This window comes from Montipora foliosa, chromosome 13, assembly GCF_036669935.1.
Source record: "Montipora foliosa isolate CH-2021 chromosome 13, ASM3666993v2, whole genome shotgun sequence".
In the NCBI taxonomy this organism is placed as follows: Eukaryota; Metazoa; Cnidaria; class Anthozoa; order Scleractinia; family Acroporidae; genus Montipora; species Montipora foliosa.
In genome coordinates, this window is record NC_090881.1 from 12,661,489 (window position 1) to 12,682,570 (window position 21,082).

The 21,082-nt window shown below is 39.5% G+C and overlaps 2 protein-coding genes across 19 annotated transcripts in view; both read left to right on the top strand.

The window, feature by feature from the left end:
* Positions 1-19,176, top strand: part of LOC137983997 (NLR family CARD domain-containing protein 3-like) — an 89,601-nt gene extending 70,425 nt beyond the window's left edge. The window contains exon 7 of the mRNA XM_068831156.1: positions 13,626-19,176. Coding sequence (XP_068687257.1) covers positions 13,626-16,675 — 3,050 coding nt within the window. The 3' untranslated portion in view covers positions 16,676-19,176. The remainder of the gene's footprint in view (positions 1-13,625) is intronic.
* Positions 1-21,082, top strand: part of LOC137984000 (NLR family CARD domain-containing protein 3-like) — a 349,493-nt gene that overhangs the window by 19,347 nt on the left and 309,064 nt on the right. For 17 of the 18 annotated variants that reach the window (XM_068831171.1, XM_068831169.1, XM_068831165.1 and 14 more), the window contains 2 exons: positions 107-209; positions 4,696-4,759. The gene's annotated coding sequence lies outside the window, so the exon portion shown is untranslated. Of the gene's footprint in view, positions 1-106; positions 210-3,988; positions 4,197-4,695; positions 4,760-21,082 lie in introns of those variants that run through there. The other variant, XM_068831181.1, reaches the window with a different exon arrangement.

The following is a 21,082-nucleotide window of genomic DNA, read 5'->3' on the forward strand; positions in this document are numbered from 1 at the left end:
GCATACGCGTTTTGTCCATAGCAGGCTACTTTAGTTATTCCTTGAAACAATCTATACTCAAACAATGTTATGAGATAATCTTATGTTGAATTCCTTTGTGTCTCAGGAACAGGTCCTGTCCAATCCCTCTTGATCACTGTGAAAACCGATTCAACTTTCTACCTCGAAAAAGGCAAAGTTAAAGCCCAGAGTAGTGGACGCTAAACAAGGTACGGAATGTGTTTGCTGCGTTACTACAGGGTAAGAATGTGATTCGTCAGAAGACATTACACTTCGTTTGGATATTTCACCGATGTATAAATTGAAGTAAAATATATGTGAACGCTGGCTTTTTTTCGCCGTGCTTAAAGGAAACCCGACACTGGAAGCCATCTATGACCATCTGTTGAATTCATAAATTGAGCAGGCAGTCCTTCACACGACCATCAAGAAATAATTACAAAGCTGTACTTAGGGTGTGTTCGATTGATCCTATTCTGGAATCAGAATACGTGGACCGAGGATTTAATACGGTATTTTTTGGTGTTCTAAAGCAACAAGGATGGTAAACATTTGTTTCCGACCAGCCAATCAAAACACACGTCTGACAACACATAACCAATGAAAATTCGTTTTCATGTCACAGCAGTGTTTACATATTCTAATCTTAACACAGCTATTGACCAATATTGCGCATACTATCCCAATTATTTTATAATTAGCATTTCTTTGTCTGGTTCGACTCCCATATTTGGTAAACAACATGACCAAATCAGAAAATGCCTAAACACTCAGCGAGTTAACTATGTTTTTCACAAATAATTTTCAACGCAAAAGTATGAAAAGATTCTATATGTTGGGGGATATAGGGAATAAAACGCATAAAGGAGACCAATCTAGGTGTGGCCCAAGGTTATTAAGAAACCTAAGCTGAGACCATATTTAAAACATATTAAATGTATATTTTTATATTTATTCGTGTGCAACCCTAAACGAGACCTTCACTGCTATATATGATGGTGTTTGACAAGAACACCTTAAAGAACACCCTAAATGAGACCAAAATCCGAACTTTACACCCCTAACCGAGATGACAAGCATACCTGCCTGGAAGGGGGGGGGGGGGGGGGGGGATGAATGGGCAGGGATACTTCTCGGAAATTTTGGATTAAACCCATAAAGGAGACCAATCTGGCTATGCCCAAGTTTTTTGTTACCCCTAAAAGAGACAAAAAGGAGACAATTCGTATTAGCGGAGCTCCGCGCGCGGAACACCATAGTTAAGAAAATATGGTAACCCATCGATGCAAGAAATTTTGGTATTATAGCCATGACATCATCGATTCAAGTCAAGCATCGGAGGGATATACACTTGAAGCTCAGTGTTTATTTTAAGTTTGTTTAGAGCTGCTTTTATTTCTGTATTGCAATTTTTGGCATATCTAGAACTTTAGAAGCTCTGATAAGGTTGCATGATGCTTGGAGGACCTATGACTAGAACAGAAATGAAAGGATAGAGAAAGAACGACAACACCAAAACAGAATACAGTAATAACTCAAACTTAGTGGAAGAAGTTATTCCACAAATTCTTTCCTTGGGCACTACACCGTTTGTTATTTTTACGGATGCATATTTTTAAAAAGTGGTTTAATAGTTTTTTTCATTTGTTCAGGAATGAAACTCAAATTTTTATTCTCAACAGGAATTAAATAACAATTCTGTACTCTCTTGGACATAAAGAAATGATTGATTTCTTTATTTTGCTCCAAAATGTGAGCGAACAAGTGCTTTTTTAATCCGTTTGCCCAACTGTTTTTCTATCTGCCTCGACAGTGACAAGAATATTGCCCCCTTATGTTATGAACACGTAATCGCAATGAGTTCTCGTAAAATAAGGGAGAGATCTCCATAGCTTGTGTTTTCAGAAGTTCGTTTAAAGCACCTAAAGGTAATTTGTTGGAACGGATCCTGTTTGAAGTTTCACTGTCCTTTCTTGGTTGCATTGCCGTATTTTGCCGATTCTTGTTCCAGGTCAAGCTGGCAAGTTTCAATGAAATACATCAAAATGTGAATGATCTCGTTTTCAGAGATAAAGTGGAATAAAGAACATCAGTAAAACTCTTTTTTGACCTTGAACTGACAAAGTTTCCTGACGGTTTCTTAATTTTAGCGTGATTCCTATTTGCTGGTAGTTGACTCCGAAATGGCCTTTTTCCTTTCCACTTGCTCGCTGAGGGTGTGCTTGTTTTCGTTTAAAACTCATGCGATTCAAGAAAATTCATTGCCAAACTGATGAATTCCAAAGTAAATTTTACTCGAAAAACCGATATCGCACTCATCACTTCATGATTCATGCAATAACGGTTTTTTGGCGTGAAATTTAACGTGGAATTCACTAGTTAGGCAATGAGTTTTTCTATACAAGACAGCAAAGAAAGTAATTTAAGTAATTAAGCAGTTACCGGAAACAACAAAACAAGGACAATTCGAAAACCTTTAATTTTCACTAAGCCTACAGGCAGTAAGAATAAATAACCAGGGAGCTCCGCTTTTATAGGCTTAGCTAAATCTACATATTACATATATATATTTTTATATTTCTTCGTGTGCAACCCTAAACGAAACCTTCACTGCTATATATGATGGCGTTTTGCCAAGAACACCCTAAATGAAACCAAAATCCGAACTTTACACTCCTAACCAAGATGACAAGCATAGCTACCCCATTCATATGTGGGTGTGCCGCTCCGGACTTCGACTTGTGTTCAACTCATAGTTCATAGTTTCTTTAAGCGGTATTTTTAGCCGTAGAATGCTCAAACTGGTAAAAAAAAAAAAAAGTGCTGACAGTCAAGGTATTTTCTAAAGGAATCACACAAACAGGCTGTGAAGACCTTATTTAAAGCATTCTCAAGCACATGCCACCATCAAAGTTTCTATATGTTCCCGAAAAGAAAATGCAAACATGTCACAATTTATGACTCCGCCACCGTTCAAAATAAATACGACTGGTGATTTGTTGAAAAGTTTGACTGTCACCGCCGTCTCACAGTCCCATAGTCGAGGATTAGACATGATGTGTAAAATTTAGGAGTGATAAATGCATGCCACTGCAGTCGTCCAGTTACGCAGTCGATAATTATGCATGACTAGATAAAGTAAAACAGATATAAGGGCTTGCCACTGCAGTTCTGCAGTAACACAATGGAGGATTATAATACATGCCGAATGGATCATCTTGAAGCGAGTGGATCACAAACAACTGCCACCACGGTCCTGCTGTCCCGCGGGCAATTATTAGACATGATTTACAGTGTCTCAAACCTTTAACTTATAGGTAGCTATTTAAAATATGCCTTTATCTCACCCAAATGAGCTCTAAAATTTAAAGTGAGTGGTTAGGCTTAGAAAGCAAGAACTATGGTTAATGCCAATACATGTAAGTGTACAGAAACCTTGTACATACACGGTAGGCACACGGTATTATTGCAGAGTTCCAAACCCTCAACTGAAGACTCACCATCTAAAATATGCCCTTATCATGTAAATGACTAACTGCATTAGTGTGGGTCGGACTGCAGTGCAAACAAGTGGACTATTTTGGGTAGCATCATTACGAATTCAAGTTAGATGACTGTAGGGCTATAGTACTGCAGTGGCAGACCACTGGTTATTGTAGACTCTAGCCTTTGAATTCTTGGATTTTCCTTTATCCAAGCTTGTAGAGGAAATTTCATGGCCTCGCGGGAATACGAATTTTATCCTCGAGTGCTGATAGTACCTGTATCAAAGCTTTCCTGTTTCAGTTTATTATTTTTTTAATTTACCAATCACATTGCTTTAACGATCACGTGTGTTTGAAATGTTGCTCTTCCAGACATATAATATAAGTAGCATGCTTAGAGACCCGTCATTTATTAGAGGGAGGGGAAGAGAGTAGGCTGGTGCAAATGAGGTGGGGGTCATACAGGTACCTTTTCGTGCACCTGAAAATGGGGGCTTGCCTAAAAATGTGCAACCACTTCTGAGAGGCCATTTATTTTTGTCCATACCAGTTTCCGTTCCACATAAAATAAACAACACTGAAGGAATCAACAACAAATCAAATATTATTAATTTATTATCAAAATGATGAGAAGGGGGATGATATTCAGATCACAGTGACAACTACTAGATCTGGGAGGAGGGCTAGTCGCTATTTTCTTTGAATAGTTCGGTGAGTTTTATTTAAGTTGTATTAAAACTGTTTCTGTTGATGAGGGCGGGTCATCTTGTTTCATTTGCAGACTCAAAGGGGGCCACACTATGTTATGCAGTGGCAAGAACAGGCCCACGGGAAATTATATATAGGAAAATTAAAATGAACGAGCCCACCCCCACCTCCCCCTCTAATACCCTCTAATAAATGACCGGTCCCATAGGTTTTCAGTTTTGTGATCATAGTTGTATAATTGACAGATTCAGTTTGGTTACCCTTGGTTATTTAGAGTACAAGCGGGAACCGGTGTGTTGGTTTACTTTTCTTCGATTTGAGAGCTACTCTATAACAGTGTGCGACAACGCCCTCCCTGTTTTGTTACGGCAACTGTTTTTTTGTTAGTTATAACGTTTTACTATCCCTTCGACAACGTTATTTTAGGTTTTTTGTATAATGTATTTAACGAAACCAACAGATTTCTCTAGTTTCATGATATTAATCCCCTTTTTCATGTCAGGTGCTGGCATTGGCACTCCTACGAGCATTGCCAAATTGTACCTTACAATCTCAAGTTACTCAAGGTAAGCGTTTCGCAGCCAGTGGCCCAACACGCTGGAGCCTATCCCCGGTTTCCGTAGCATGAAGCGACTAGAGTATTTTTTTACTGCCCCCTGGATGGGATGCTAGTCCATCGCAGGGTTACTCAAACTGTTGCTTAAATTGTTTAGTTTGTTAATCGTGTATTTTTAATTTTCCATGTTTGCCTTTGTCGCATTTCGTAGGGTTTGACACAAACTTAGGAGGAATGTAACTACGATTGGATTGCGTGCTACTTATTGGTTGATACTTGATTTTCTCGTCTCTGTATTGCAGCATCTTTTATTAATAATTAGTTTATTCACCACCTTGTACTTGTTTACGTTCGATTATCGGCAAATTAAATCATCGTCAATCACAGCTGGTTTCTGTGATACCTGACTGAAATCGATCAGTACAATCACTTTTCGCCACAACAGTTGTTTGGCACGTGACAGTTTGACCCCCCAACAGTCGCTGTGAGCCCGCTGCTTCAGTATCTCTCACTCGTTCCCTGTCCCTACTCATGAGAGGAACTGTCAGTATGACAAGATATCGTATCCACAAGTGGCCATGTAATATTCTTTTTTATTACGTAGATATTGATGAAATGTCCAGATTGAAAACAACTAGTTTTATTCATTTTCGAAATAGTGAAAAAGTTGTCACCAAACGCTAAAACACCCATGTTGTACACTGTATAACATGAAACAAGATATGAAAGTTATGAAAAACAAATCATGATCATGCCAAATTGTGCAAAAAAATGTTTATGTGGTAGAGAAGAACTGTATTACAGCACAAGAGTATCCTACAATGAAAGGGAAGCTCGCTTTTTATTAGATAATCATGTTAGTTACCATGACCACACCCATATCCTCACATGTGAAAAAAGATAAAAATGATATGTTCACTGCATGCGGTGAAGATTATGGCTGTTTCGTAAGAAGGATAATCCTAGTATTTCATCAGAATAAAGCTTTTTTTAGTATTTTTTCTTTACCCAGCCATAGATGCATGTATAAGGGCTTAAGGAAGGCATATTTGAGCCCTGCAGGAATAAGATAAGATAAGATAACTTTATTTGTACACGGTGTTTCCATCAGTTGATTTAGTCCATTATCTATAGTAGTATATCTATCTACCCAAATACAATAAAATTTAATAATAACAATTCAAATAAAAGAAATAAATAAAAATTCTGCTTTTCATGGAGGCCGTGTCTAAAATTTACTTAAAATTAAGATATTACGTTAAACTGTGGCGACTTAGCTTAGATTTGAAATCGGTCAGTAAAGACGCTTGTCTTACGTCTACAGGTAAGCTGTTCCACAACTGAGCTCCACTGTACAAAAAACTTCTCTTGAGATAATCAGTTCGGGGTTGTGGAAGAACTAATTTATTTTCGGTATTCCTTAAACGATAAGCACTTACGTTGTCACGATATACAAATCTTGATATCAGATAATCAGGTGTCAAACCATGTAATGTTTTATACATTATGATAGACTTCTGTTCCAATCTTTGATAGTAGAGTCTTCGCCACCCTAGTGCCCGGAACAAATCATCCAAATTACTATCATAGCTGGCAGACATTAGGATGCGAGCTGCCCGATTTTGAGGCCTTTGCAGTTTTTCAGAAAGGCCTTTGTTACAGTTTCCCCACATTACACTGCAATAATCAAAATGTGGTTGAATAAGGCTATTATAAACTTTAATTAGAACATTAAATGGCGTGAGATGCCGAATTCGTTTAATTGCACCAATGGCACAAGCTATCTTCTTAGAGATGTTTTGAATATGACACTCCCAGTTTATATTTTGATCGACATAAACTCCCAAGGGATTTAGCGGAAGTTACTTGTTCTATTGCGTTTTCGTTTATTGTAAGAGAGGGACTTTCCGTAAATTGTGATAACTTCTGCCTTGATGCAATAAGAATAAACTCAGTTTTTGTCATATTTAGAGTGAGCTTGTTAGCAGAGAGCCATTCGTACACACTACTCAGGTCGTGATTAAGGCAATAATTTATATGCTTAATATCAGTACTGGCAAGCGTCAGGCTGCGTACATTCTGGGTTCCGAATACATGTATGTCAGACAATGGGGTAAGTCATTAATATATGTCAAAAACAGAAGAGGTCCCAAAATTGTTCCCTGGGGAACACCACATCTTAGACATTTTGGAGTTGATTTACAAGAATTTAGATGACAAATCTGTGTTCGATTATCTAAATAAGAAGCAAACCATTGATGGCTGGTCCAACAAATTCCATAGTATTGCAATTTTCGTAACAAAATATCGTGATCTACTGTATCAAATGCCTTTTTGAGGTCTAAAAAGACTACGGCATTAACAAGACCACGGTCTATATCCATTGCCCAGCTATCTGTAGCTTCGATAAGTGCTGTGAGCGTGGAGTGCAAAGACCAAAAACCAGATTGATGGCACGAGAGAAAGTTGTTTTTAGTTAAATAAAGATAAATCTGATCGTAAGTTATCCGTTCAAAGACATTGGCCACAACTGGAACTACTGATATTGGTCGATAATTCGTCGGATCAGAGCGCTTCCCAGAATTTTTATACAATGGAGTGACTCTGGCAGATTTCCACTCATCGGGAAAGATGCCACTCATTAGGGATTGATTAAATATACGAGTAAGAGATTCTGCTAGTACATCGGGACATTCCCTTAGAAGTTTCGCTGAAATATTGTCTAATCCAGTTGCCTTTGACTTGCAGAGCTTTGATAGTAGTGCAAAAACATGTGTTGGTGTCGTTTTTTCAAAAACAAAATTTTTATCAGTTTCAGTAAGAAATTCTTCGAAGGATTTATCAACTTCTGTTACGTCTCCACTAAGGCTTGGCCCAATTTCTGTGAAAAAGGAGTTTAGCATTTCTGCGTTTTCTGTTTGATCTCCAGAATTTACCCCATTATATTCCATCTCATTAATTACGGTTTTTTTAGACTTACGCGAAGTCAATTCGTTGATTGCTTTCCATGTTTTGCTTTGATCCCCACAACAATTGTTGAAGGCATTTTCATAATAAGTTTTTTTCTCGCTATTAATTTCCCAGTTCACTTGATTTTTAACCATTCGAAATTGGTTCCAAATAAATGGATCTTTTGTCTTAATAGACTTTCCTTTGAGGCGGTCTCTGAAATTCATCCGCTTTTTTAGAATAGCGGTTATCCATGGGGATTTAGAATCTCGTGTCCGTTTGGTCTTAATCGGTGCGTGCTTTTCACACACATTCAGGAATAATTCTTTCCACCTCTTCCACATATCATTAGGATCATACAATTGCTTTATGTTATCCCAAGGTTGGGATAAAATGTCCGCATAAAAATTTACGCAATTAAAATGTTTAAACTGTCTATATGTTATCAAGTTAATTCCTTTGGAGAAAGTGGGTATTGAAATTTTCGATATGCATAAACTAAACTATGGTCACTTATGGCGATATGAGACACCCCCGAACAATACACATTCTCTGGCCGATTTGTGAAAATAAGATCAATTAAAGTACTTGTAGTAGGTGTAATTCGGGTTGGTTCGTTAATGAGTTGTTCTAATCCACATATGTCTGTTATGTTTAGAAGAGCTTTCACGTTAACATTGCCTTTGGATTGCAAGTCACAATTTAGATCCCCCATGAGAAAATATTCTACGTTTTCAGAATCTAGTTTCCCTATTAATGTGTAGGGGGCCTGTATGTGCAAGTTTGAGGAACTTCACCTCTATTTTAAAGGACGTGGTTAGAATAGGTATAAAGACAATTTAGAAAGCTAAATTCAGTGAGAAAATTACTCACTTTTCGTTGCTGTCCTTGGCTCGAAGTCTTTCTATCATTCCCCAATTGCGTGCAGGCACTGAGACCCACAACACCAACTTTACAACCTCTGGGAAGATAGAGTTAAATACCCAGGGTATGCCTTTGGCGAAAGGGGTGTTGAACCCTAGATTTAACTGGCTAATAAATTCTGAGAGTCCTAGTCCTTCAGTCTTGTATTACAAGCCTACAGCCGTAAAGTTAATTTCTACAAACATGAAAAATCTGTCCTTTGGCATTGTTTTGAAAATGTTCTTCTTGTGGCACTAATACGTGTAGTTGGATCTGAAGTCCCAAATATAACTTGGAATGGCTCTGCTTTTGAAAAACCTTGTGGCTCAATTGCATTTTAAAGGAGCGAGGATGGCTCAGTCGGTTAGTTTGCGGTCTTGGTGCAAGAGGTCCTGACTTCGATTCCCGGATCTCACATCCTTGTTTCGACTTCTTTCCGTTCTGTGTAGCTTAAGTAGCTTTAAATACCTGTAAAACGGAGCACTAATGGCGAGGGGGGAGTAAAATGAGCGCACCGTCGACCTCAGGTTTGTCAGTTGAATTACTGTTACGAGTTATCGACGTTAAATATGGTTGCTTTACTTTACTTTTGCTTTATTTTGGCCCAGATCAAAATCCAGCCTAATGGCTCAGTTATGGCCCACTTCAAAACCTTGTGTACGTGCACTCCCTGAAAACTATCATGAAATCTGCTTAATGTCGCCCATTCCTATTGCCTGCATGTTTCTTTCACACTTTTTACTCTACCCTGCCTTCCTTCCCTGTAGCGTACGTTTGGAGTGGAAGAAAGTATGACAGCTGATTTTCCAGTCAGTCCCTTGGTGTGAGGAGTGTATGCACTGAACCTTGCTGCCACTGGTACTTCTGAGTACTGGGCTGGTTCTTACCTCTCCTCCCACCTCACGTCACCTAATCCCATAGCTCTCACTTAAAAAGAAAAATAATTTTAAAATTGCCCTCCCAGCTTGAACTATAGGTGAACGGGGGAATCTGATGAATGGTTGAGATGTTGATTAATCTTGGTTTTACATGTACATCATCTGAACAAAACACTGACCCCTGTCTCACTGAAATTCTGTTTCCTTGTACAGTGGTGATAGAAGATGTCTAAAAAGCAAGGTCAGAAGTCATTAAAGGATGTTCTGTGGAACCAGGTTATGCAAATGTACCGGGGAAAGAAAAAGAAACGTGAAGATTCTGGTAATTTTTTTTTATGTATTTACTGATTCATTGTGGACAAGATATCTTGATGACAATCATAGTTTTACAAAATAACATGATTTTGGTTTAAAAAAATGAACAAGCGCACTTTGCGATGTAACCTTTCTACCTTCATTGTCAAGGAGCAATTTTACATGTTTTGGATTAAGATTGTTTCAGCTTGACAGGAGATTATTTTGTTTGTTTTCCAATAGATCCTGACCAGGCAGGAGCGGGAACAAGCAGACGCAGTGATCAGGAACAAGGTACAGCTGTATTATTGATATTTGTAATCACTGTAAGGAGTTGTCTAAAATTCAAATGTTGGATGGGAGTCTCTTTCAAGCACAGTACTGAGTACCATTTTCTAGCTTACCAAAATTTAAAGACTTTGTAGTGGTTGTAGGAATCTGTCCAAATTTTCGCTATCCACATATAAAATCAGCAGTTGGTAATTTGCTTAAAATGTGAGGAACTTGAATTTATTATGAGAAGTAATTTGAGTTGCCATTGGTGCTTAAAGATATTGTTATGTAGTACATGTATATCCGAATTTGATAGCCATGAAGGATGGCTGCACAGGACTTCTGCACTGAAACAGAACCATCCATGAGTCGAGAAGACGCAAACGGCAAAGTTGTGTTCGACAAAGTACGAGATATCGATGCTAAACAAGTAGCCACATGTACATGCGCAGTAACAGCTTGAACTATACTCTTAACCCTAACTGTTCTTGAGGCTTAAATGTTCAATTCTCTTTCACCATCCACATTCTTCCCTTATTATGCATACTTCCTTGCACATGTTCAATTTACCTTTGTTACAAAGAGGCATTGTTATGCAAATGATATTTTGAAGAGAGTGACTTCCCACTGTCTATTGGTGATGGGAGTGAGACGAAACGTCCAAAAGTGCAAGATTTTCTATCTAAGCGAGTAGAAAAAATCATTTACCTCAAAAGCGATAGAGGAGAGAATGCAGTCTCTTAGGGAGACGTATCACACATCAGAGAATTGCGAAATGATATATGTTCATCCACACGTGGATACATCACTTTGGAACAAATTGTCACAAGGGAAAAATGGTCTGATTTAGGGCTTCAGGAACCAAACGTCCATTGAGAAGACTGCTCAGGTTCCTTGTGGCCTTCAAAGAAGGAACCCCTAGACCCCAAAGATCTTCTGGGTCTGGGTCCTCTGTTTAACGTCATCTCTGTCATCGCAATGCTGGCTTCCAACCGTCATTGAAGAGTTGAGAATGTCTGAAGCCAGAGTTGATCAAGGGTTTCAAGTCCTTGTGTGCATCGTCGACATCAATTTCAGAGCTCCTCTTGGCCGACGATGTGTCTAAGAATCTGGACGACATCTCTAAAGCTAACAAAATAGCTATAAAGATTACAGGACACAGAACAGAGTGGCGAAAAGCACAAATGCAGATGCGTTGACTACACTCCAAAGGATAATGTTCAATACAGAAGATACCTGAGCTCAGCTGCTTGGGGCAACTAGGGGTGGTACAGTCCACGGTGCTGCTTGTCAAACGAGCAAATTCCAAACTAAAACACAAGATTCTCACAAAGACAAGTGGCCGTTGTAAGTGCCACTGACAATAATACTAATAATACACTAGCTGGCAATTTAGCCTTCAAAGTTGATGAGTGGTCCAAGATCACATCTGATCCCTCGATTTCAGTAACAAATTCGTTTTGCTGGGTGACCAGCCCTAAAAAGTAGAACTCCGAGTGAAACAAATTGTTGGCGTGAAGATTGTTTAATTTTCAGCAATAATTATCTGGAAAAACGAAGTCAAACACTGGTTTGCAAAGTATGAACTCTTCTGTTATCTTTGAAAACTTTCAGGCCAAATGTTGTGGCCCTCTTTGTATTCTGTATCCCAGCAGCATCTTGTATGCTCAATATTTCCAAATCAGAAATGCTGGCGAGTTTACGCCGGCCATTTCGTTTTGTTTGGATCACACGTTATTTACTTCATAGGCAGTAAATAATGCTCAATTACTCCGAGATAGCAAACCAATCAGATTGCTTGAAACACCAAGATCACTGCATGAATATATTTTAAATTTTATTATTTTATTCTTTTTTGGGCCTATCCAAATTTCACGCTATGGCTATTTTCACGGTCCTCGCCGTGAAAATCTTGAAAAAGGATTGGACTATGAGTGAAATTTCTCTTTCACGCCGTGAAAAAAGATCACAATTACCGTGAAAATATTTCACGCCGTAAAAAAATGCCGTTATGTTTGAGAAATATTTCACGTCGTGAAACAAAGCGTACTTCTTGCGCAAACATCAGTCTGTTACCCTGAACATTATTCCATCAAAATGTCACGCCACCTTCAAAGGGTTACTGCAAGCTTCGAAATCGGCCATCTCAATCAGCAAATTGCCAACTCGAGGTCCATTCGCTCTTTTGTTGTCTTTTCTGTTTTATGTTGTGATTTCGGGAAAACAAAAGAAAACGAAACAACAGAAAAAAAAAATAGTAGTTATTAAAACATGGAACTGTACCCGACACCCTTCCAAATCGATGCAAAATGAGATACGCGTTTCTTATTTCGTTTCTCTACTAAAAAGAAAGCAACTTTAGTTTGCCTGAATGGGTTTTAAACGTCGAATATTTGCAAAAGAATCTTCATAGTGGTCGGATCTTTACTAGAAAATCAAATGAATGAACTCAGTAAAACCATAACAGAAATCAAAGTGTCACGTGCTGTCTGCAGTTTATTGGATCAGTAAAAGATTACATTCCCTTCCAGTCATAAGAAACAGTCGCGTTTGGCACCACAGAGTGGCAATGTTGGTGTAGCCAGAGATCATTTTCTGTAACTTCGTGAAGAGCTTTTATCCGCTTGCACAAAACTGATTGGAATGAAATGAAGTCATTACATTATGGAGCCACCATTACACTACGCCGGCCGGCCGACCGTTGTACTAGTAAATTACAAAGAAACCATATTTTTTCGCAATCACTATACCAGTAATTACTTGGACAGAACTCGTTTTTGGCGGTCCACTAATATAGGAAATCAAAGTTGGTTATAAGCCTGCACCAAATTGTGCTGCAACAAAAGACCAAAGTCGAGGTTCGGGGGAATAATTTGCATTTTGTTTTGTTCTAAGCAAAGGAAAATGCAACTTATTCTCCTGAAGCTCGAGTGTGTTCTTTTGTTGCTGCACAATTCGAAACTAGCCTATGCCGCTGTGTTTATACTTTTTGACTCGTGCACTGGTGATGTGAATTTTCTGTGTTTCTGTGAACTGAAAAAAGTTAATCTGCTGTCAACTGTTTCGTACTTACCATTGGCCTAAATCATCGCGTGTTTGGAAAAAAATAAAAAAATAAAAACTAACCACGACCGGCTGACGTTCTTGTTTTCAAAAGAGAGGCAATCACTTTTCTTAAGACCCTAAATACGAGCGGAGATATGGCTTGAGCCATTCACGAGTTGGAAAATATCAAATAACGCAGTGTCGTTATATCTCCGCAAAACAACTGTATTTCTTCAGTATACACTCAGCGATTGCCTTCTCAGGGCTCCTTCTTGTGAAATGGCAATATTAAGAAACAACTAACATGCTCTATGTCATGGGTCGAGGTGGTCCTGCGGTTATTGAAGGCATCCAAGAGCGCTTAGAGTTGTCACAATCCGAAATTCAATTTATATATGAGTATCACATATTTCACACTCAATTATAAGTACAGTCGACCTTAATAAAACTAAGACGTAAGTATCATTGTCAAGTATTCAATGCTGGGAGAACAACGGCGTTTCTATTTTCAAGTAATGCATTTCTCTCTTTCAGATGCTTTTGGGCCAGTGGCTGACTTTATCGACGTTATTCAACAACTGTACAAAGATCGTGAAGGATGGCTTTCACCATTCCCGTGGTGCGAAGAGTTTGGATTCCATCTTGACAACATTTTTACCAGGCTTAAAATGGTCAGCAGGAAAAAAGAACGAGGGGTAAAGACTGACTCCATTGTGAACATGTTGGAAATCTTCAAACCACACGAGGAACATTCACAACCCAAAAGAGTTTTGATTGAAGGACAGCCAGGCATTGGAAAGACAACCTATTGTAACAAGGTTGCTTATGACTGGGCCAAGAACTGTAAAGCTGAAGATTCGTTTCCTGATTTCCAAGTGTTGCTGTTGTTGAAGTGTAGAGACATTACCTCTGACTTATGGGAGGCTATTGATGACCAGCTTTTACCAAGAGACATAAAGAAAGAAGAAAGAGAGAAGTTCTTTACCTTCGTTCGGGACCATCAGTCAAGGGTTTTGCTGGTACTTGATGGATTGGATGAGTTGCCAAGCGATTATTTACCCGCCTATCAAGAAATCATTGAAGGGAGAATGCTTCCAAACTGTTACTTAGTGGTTACAGCTCGCCACGAAGCTGGGATAAAAGTACGCAAATACTGTCACACCCTGCTAGAGGTCGAAGGATTTACTAAAGACGCTGCTAAAGGTTTTATCTCAAGATATTTCAAAACCAATGAGCATCTTGCGAAAAAGCTCTTGGACAAGCTGGGCACAGATGCAAGCCTTAGCGGACTAACTGCAAATCCATTAAATACAGCCCTTCTTTGTCTCCTTTGGGAAGACTTCCAAGGAGACTTGCTGAAAGGTAGAACTCGGCTTTACCACGAAATAGTGCATTGTGTGCTGAGAAGGTATAGGAAAAAGAAAGAATTACCAAAAACAGACGAAGACCTAACACAATTATACCACGCTGAATTAAAGCATCTTGGTTCTATAGCGTGGAATGGCTTGCTCAATGATGAGATGTATTTCGACGACAGTGCATTCCGAAATGGTACCAGCAACCTAATACCTGAATTGGGATTTCTGTCGGCTCAGGCTGGACGCAGCAAACGAAGACCGAGCTGCTGCTATGGGTTTCTCCACAAGAGCTTTCAGGAGTTCTTTGCTGCACTTTACCTCAGTTGCCAGCTTGTCGATGAGGAAATTTATCCTGATGGCTTACTTGCTGACACAAGATATTTTAAGGAGTTTCAGCAGGTGCTCATGTTTACCTGTGGTATGTTGGCTCAACGGTCCGAGGAAAAAGCCATGGCACTCATGGCAAGTATAGCAAGTCAAATCAACCAATCAAATGAGGAGGACTACGTATTGACTGCATTGAATTGTATTAAGGAAAGTGAAAATGAACAGGGTACCTTTGGAATAGAATTGGCGGGTTCTCTTGGTTCGCTTCTTGAAATTCAGGTTATTTCGTGTCAACAGCAGATGGGTGACAGTGGCGCTGCTATGCTGGCTCACGCAATGGCAAAAAACTCAACGGTGACAAAGTTGGATTTGCCTTGGAATCGAATCGGTGACTCAGGTGTTGCTGCACTGGCTAAAGCAGTGGAAATCAATTCAACACTGACAGGGTTGAATTTGTCTGGTGATGGAATCGGTGACTCAGGTGCTGCTGCACTGGCTAAAGCAGTGGAAATCAATTCAACGCTGACAGAGTTGGATTTGTCTGACAATATAATCGGTGACTCAGGTGCTGCTGCACTGGCTAAAGCAGTGGAAATCAATTCAACGCTGACAGAGTTGAATTTGTCTGGTGATGGAATCGGTGACTCAGGTGCTGCTGCACTGGCTAAAGCAGTGGAAATCAATTCAACGCTGACACAGTTGAATTTGTCTGGTGTTGGAATCGGTGACTCAGGTGCTGCTGCACTGGCTAAAGCAGTGGAAATCAATTCAACGCTGACAACCTTGGATTTGTCTGGTAATGAAATCGGTGAGTCAGGTGCTGCTGCACTGGCTAAAGCAGTGGAAATCAATTCAACATTGACAGAGTTGGATTTGTCTAGTAATGGAAGTGGTGAGTCAGGTGCTGCTGCACTGGCTAAAGCAGTGGAAATCAATTCAACATTGACAGAGTTGGATTTGTCTCACAATAAAATCGGTGATTCAGGTGCTGCTGCACTGGCTAAAGCAGTGGAAATCAATTCAACATTGACAGAATTGGATTTGTCTCACAATAAAATCGGTGACTCAGGTGCTGCTGCACTGGCTAAAGCAGTGGAAATCAATTCAACGCTGACAGAGTTGAATTTGTCTGGTAATGGAATCGGTGAGTCAGGTGCTGCTGCACTGGCTAAAGCAGTGGAAATCAATTCAACGCTGACAGAGTTGAATTTGTTTCACAATGGAATCGGTGAGTCAGGTGCTGCTGCACTGGCTAAAGCAGTGGAAATCAATTCAACGCTGACAACCTTAAATTTGTCTGGAAATGGAATCGGTGATTCAGGTGCTGCTGCACTGGCTAAAGCAGTGGAAATCAATTCAACGCTGACAACCTTGGGTTTGTTTGACAATGAATGTGGTGACTCAGGTGCTGCTGCACTGGCTAAAGCAGTGGAAATCAATTCAACGCTGACAACCTTAAATTTGTCTGGAAATGGAATCGGTGATTCAGGTGCTGCTGCACTGGCTAAAGCAGTGGAAATCAATTCAACGCTGACAACCTTGGGTTTGTTTGACAATGAATGTGGTGACTCAGGTGCTGCTGCACTGGCTAAAGCAGTGGAAATCAATTCAACGCTGACAGAGTTGTATTTGTCTCACAATTTTATCGGTGACTCAGGTGCTGCTGCACTGGCTAAAGCAGTGGAAATCAATTCAACGCTGACAAAGTTGTATTTGTCTCACAATTTTATCGGTGACTCAGGTGCTGCTGCACTGGCTAAAGCAGTGGAAATCAATTCAACGCTGACACACTTAATTTTGTCTGAGAATGAAATCGGTGAGTCAGGTGCTGCTGCTGCACTGGCTAGAGCAAAAGAACTGACAGAGCCCTTTGGCCTGGTTGAACGTATTTTATACTAATCGTATTGGCCAGTGTCAAAATAATTTTGAAATTAATCCTCCCTTGGAAATAATGAGTGGACCAAAAATCAGAGCCCGAAAGAATTGTTGCAATGTATTAGAATTACTAGCATCCTTGAACGATATATTAATGTACCCAATTTAAATCTTGCAGGGTTAAGATTCTTTCTGTATTATATTCGCATTGTGATATAGCATTCACATATAAATGATATCAAAATACATAGAACAAAACGTTTTGTTCTTGAAGGGTTTGAGTTTTTAATGAAGATCCTTTTAACGATTGTACAGCAAACGGTTTTATTTGAAATGAAATATGCTTCATTACATGAAGTACACTTTGTAACATTCGGTTTTGTATGCATTCAAGGAAGTTCAAACGAAAGTCTCAAGTGAATGGAAAACCTACGCTTGAAATAAGTACAGTGCTAATCCATTGTTGCGAGGCCACACTGCATTAAAATTTCTGGTTTCGTTGTTGTTAGTTTCTTGGATGTTTCTTTTCTGTCACGAGGCTGGCATGTCATAAACTTGGGCCTAAGCTGTCAAAAAGTCCAATTTTTAAGAGTGTAAGCTATGTAGCTGTCGTTCAATAGCCCATTTAACAATCTACTTGAATGTTGTTCCCAGCTTAAGTACTTTCAAAGAACGTTTTGAGAAAATAATTCTAGACCATTGTAAATAGGGAACATTCCAAATACGCTCAAAACAACGGCATACATCAAAACCCAAAACAAGAAAACATGGAAACAAAACCAACGAAATGAAACCATCGTATAGTGAAGGAAACCCTTCCTAAGCGACACCTACCTCCTGTGGTTTGGTAAAAGCGCCGGGGCGTGGGATGCCGGGATGCCGCGGTCTGTGGAAAACACGGGGTGACTAAATAAACTAAGTAACGAAAATAACGTGTGGGCATTGCTACTCTAAAAAAACTACTTTAATGGGAACTAAACTGGAATATTTGAACTGAAATCTAGTAGTAACGTATTGTGCTTGTAATTTGTTTCTAGCGGTTGAAAATACAAGATATATTAATGGACTCAGGTTGACGAAAAAATTAACTAAAATACTTGAAGAAAACACCTAAAAGTAACTAAAACAAGGATCGATTGTTTGCAAAATACAGTTCAAATAACGATTAAAATAACGTTACTATTTCATATTTCTTTTTTCCAAGTTCAAATTACAGCGAGAATTTCTATCTTAAAACGCCGCCTAAATGGGAACTTAACTGGAACATTTGAACGTTAACCCAACGAGAACATTTTCTAACATATTTATCAACAGGCTGAAAATCATAAAAAAATATCAGAAAAATCTGTATAGTATAAAAACGTATTAGAAAAAGTTGCAAATCAAGTTTCGTCCGTCCATCGTGACTCAGATACCTAGGTTATTCCTTAAAGGGGCTATGTCACGTTATTTTAGGGTGTTTAAGGAAAATCTTTAGTTACTCACGAGTTTAAAACTCGAAAATGGTCATATGGAATTCCTTTACTGATAAGATTATCGTTACATCACAAACAAGAAGATTCTGAGCACTTGATAAACGTCGGGCGGACTTTTTTCAAGATTAGCCAAATGCAATCCGTTCCAATGTTGTCCATATTTTTCCATCCTTGCTTCTCTTTCCTTTTGCTGTATTTCTTTTATGTTGGTCAATAGTTTTAAGTGGTTATTGCAATGTTTTATTCTACTTTTTTGACATTTTGGGTGTCATGAAATGACATCTTTTTGCGTGACGTAGCCCCTTTAAGTACAGTTGCTTGTGCATAATTGTGAGCAAAGTTTCCATAGCTAGAGGAACTGAACACCACCTGCCTACAGAAAAAGGTTATTTCCGTTGTACACAGTAGACATGACAGTGAAAATAAACATTTTCTGGCTTTCTGAGTAGTTTCCCTTGGCAAGTCCATTCTCTCGCCATCTTTGAAACGATGACAAGATTTCCTGCATGTCGAGATATTGAAGAATTGGGCTTAAAAGTATTGCCACAGCCAAAACATATCGTTTTTTGGGCTGGGAAACACTGTAAAAGACAAGTTAAAAACTGCCCAATCCTCGGAGAGGGGAAGCTAGGGATATCACAGGCGGCCCAGAGTCGGAAGGTAAACAATTATAAGGATTTGTATGGGAATCTCGATAACAAACTGAAAGATATTTACCCGCAAAAGTTCTCAATAAAAAGCTGTACTTTATTGTCGTGGTGAATTTCTCGCTTTTTGCGTGGTTATTTGCCTGATTGAATGCGATTTAAGCGACTTCTCAAATTCCCGTGTTGTCACTCGTACCTAAATAAAGGAAAGCCTGGAAAGTAATTTCTAGCTTACCTCACATCTCGCCGATAAAATCACACTTCTCCGGCATCAGTCACGCTCAAACTCCGGCGATGGCAACACGGATAAATTTACTCCTCCTTGATCAAAAGTTTCAAGGTCCAGCGAGTATCCATTGCTGAGAAACAGGGAAAAATATTCAAATTTTCAAAATCCTTCGAGGCTCGCTTACAACGAGTTTTGACACGGCTGGTCAACCGTTCACTTACTTGCTCTCACCGTATCGAGGCTCAAGAGAACGGTTGACCAGCGAACATCGGGCAAGGTGAGTACAGTAATCCCTCATTATCTCTCGTGTCATTTTTATTTTCTTGGAAGAGTTTATTTCAGACATAATAAATTAGCCCGCGCGTTTGATCTTTTGGAACGGGATCTTTTGGCTTGGAAAAAAAGTCACCAATGGTCTGGTGTGGTTTTAAGGCGACTTTGATATTATAACTGTTTAAAACCCGCTTGATCGGCTCCGTTGTTCCTTTAACCACGCCAGACCACACCAGACCATTGGTAACTTTTCTCCCAAGCCGAAAGATCCCGTTCCAAAGAACAAGAACACCCTAAGAAATCTGCACTAGCCGAACATTCTTGACAGTCTGGCCAAACTATCTCGTGGGAATCGTCTATAATATTACGTAGCAGTCCCGGTTGGCGAACCCGACGCCTCTAAGAGGCATGGGAAATTAACACATGCAAAAGTCCGCTCAACCGCAATGATGGCATGCACCTGCCCCAGGAGTACAGGGCCTTGGCGTTATTGGACAAGAACTGATTTTATGATACATTCTGTTTTTATTAGCATCTACGCGATTTTAAATAGACTTGTCACTTCGTTGTATATTTTTATTACCCCTGAAGAAGGCTTATGTTAGTAGCCGAAACGTTGGGATTTGAAGATGTTTTTTCAATAATAATTTTTTAACCAGTGTAACATTTTCGTTTTTTACCATGGAACCACCTGGTTACAAATCAGTTTTTAAAATATTTGGGAAATGTAACACTTATTTCCCAAATATATTATAAAAATTCAAATTTCTTTACCTTTTCTGGTTTAAAATTGAACAAACTTTTTCCTCGATTTGGCGTTATTCTCTTCGCGCCGGCTCCCACTTCGGTTTACAATATACAATACAATACATACTTACTTGACCGCTCCCCATAGGGGCTTTTCAGGGCCAATGAAACAATCAACGAAACAACAGAACACAACAACAACAACTGTTAAGAATCCCTACTAGCCGGAGGCAAACCAGTTGGCTATTTACAAGTGCGGGTCTTGAACCCGGGATCTCCGGATCTCAAGGCAAGCGCCCTAACCACTGGGCCACACTAACTCCCCTGCCTTCCCTGGTCTACTTTCTCAGTTGGCTTCCCTGGAGTAGTGCCACTTAGCTGTGATGATCTCTTCATACCAAGACACTTTCAACGCCTTGTAACGGTAAAACCAGCAGGTGTAGACCCGGGTAGACCCGAAAATTTACAGGGAGGAAGGGTTGAAGTTACCAGCAGTAAGTCCAAGAAGAACGGCTAAATTGACACTGAAATCACAATGGCGGCTTGAACGTGACAGAGCGATTTAAACTCGTCACAAACGCGAATGAAAGGAAAATATTCAAAAACAACGTAACCAGCATCAATAAAAATTGTTCCAACAACTTTTCGCGGCGGTACACTTTCCAAAGTATGAAAACAAGGTTGGAATTTCACTAGAATTTAACTACATGTACTGCTCGAAACAAGTCTTTCCAAGCGCTATAATCACTCCAAGAATAACGCATTCTGATTTGTCGAATCTCGTGACGCACACCACCTGGGACTCAACCACCGTGTGATTAAGGCCCATTGCCGCGCACCAGCGGGACAGGGGCTGGCGAAGGCAAAGGCGATGGCAACGGTGAAGGCTCCAAAACCAGGCTCGCAATTACGCACATGCAATACTTAAGGTGATTCCTCAGAAAAAAAAGTTGTCGACGATTTTCTTGAAACTTTCGCTTATTGTTTCCTGCTAATCTCTGTTTTGAGAACAACAAAAACATTAATAGGTAACCGTTCTTGCTTAATTAAGAGATGTAAT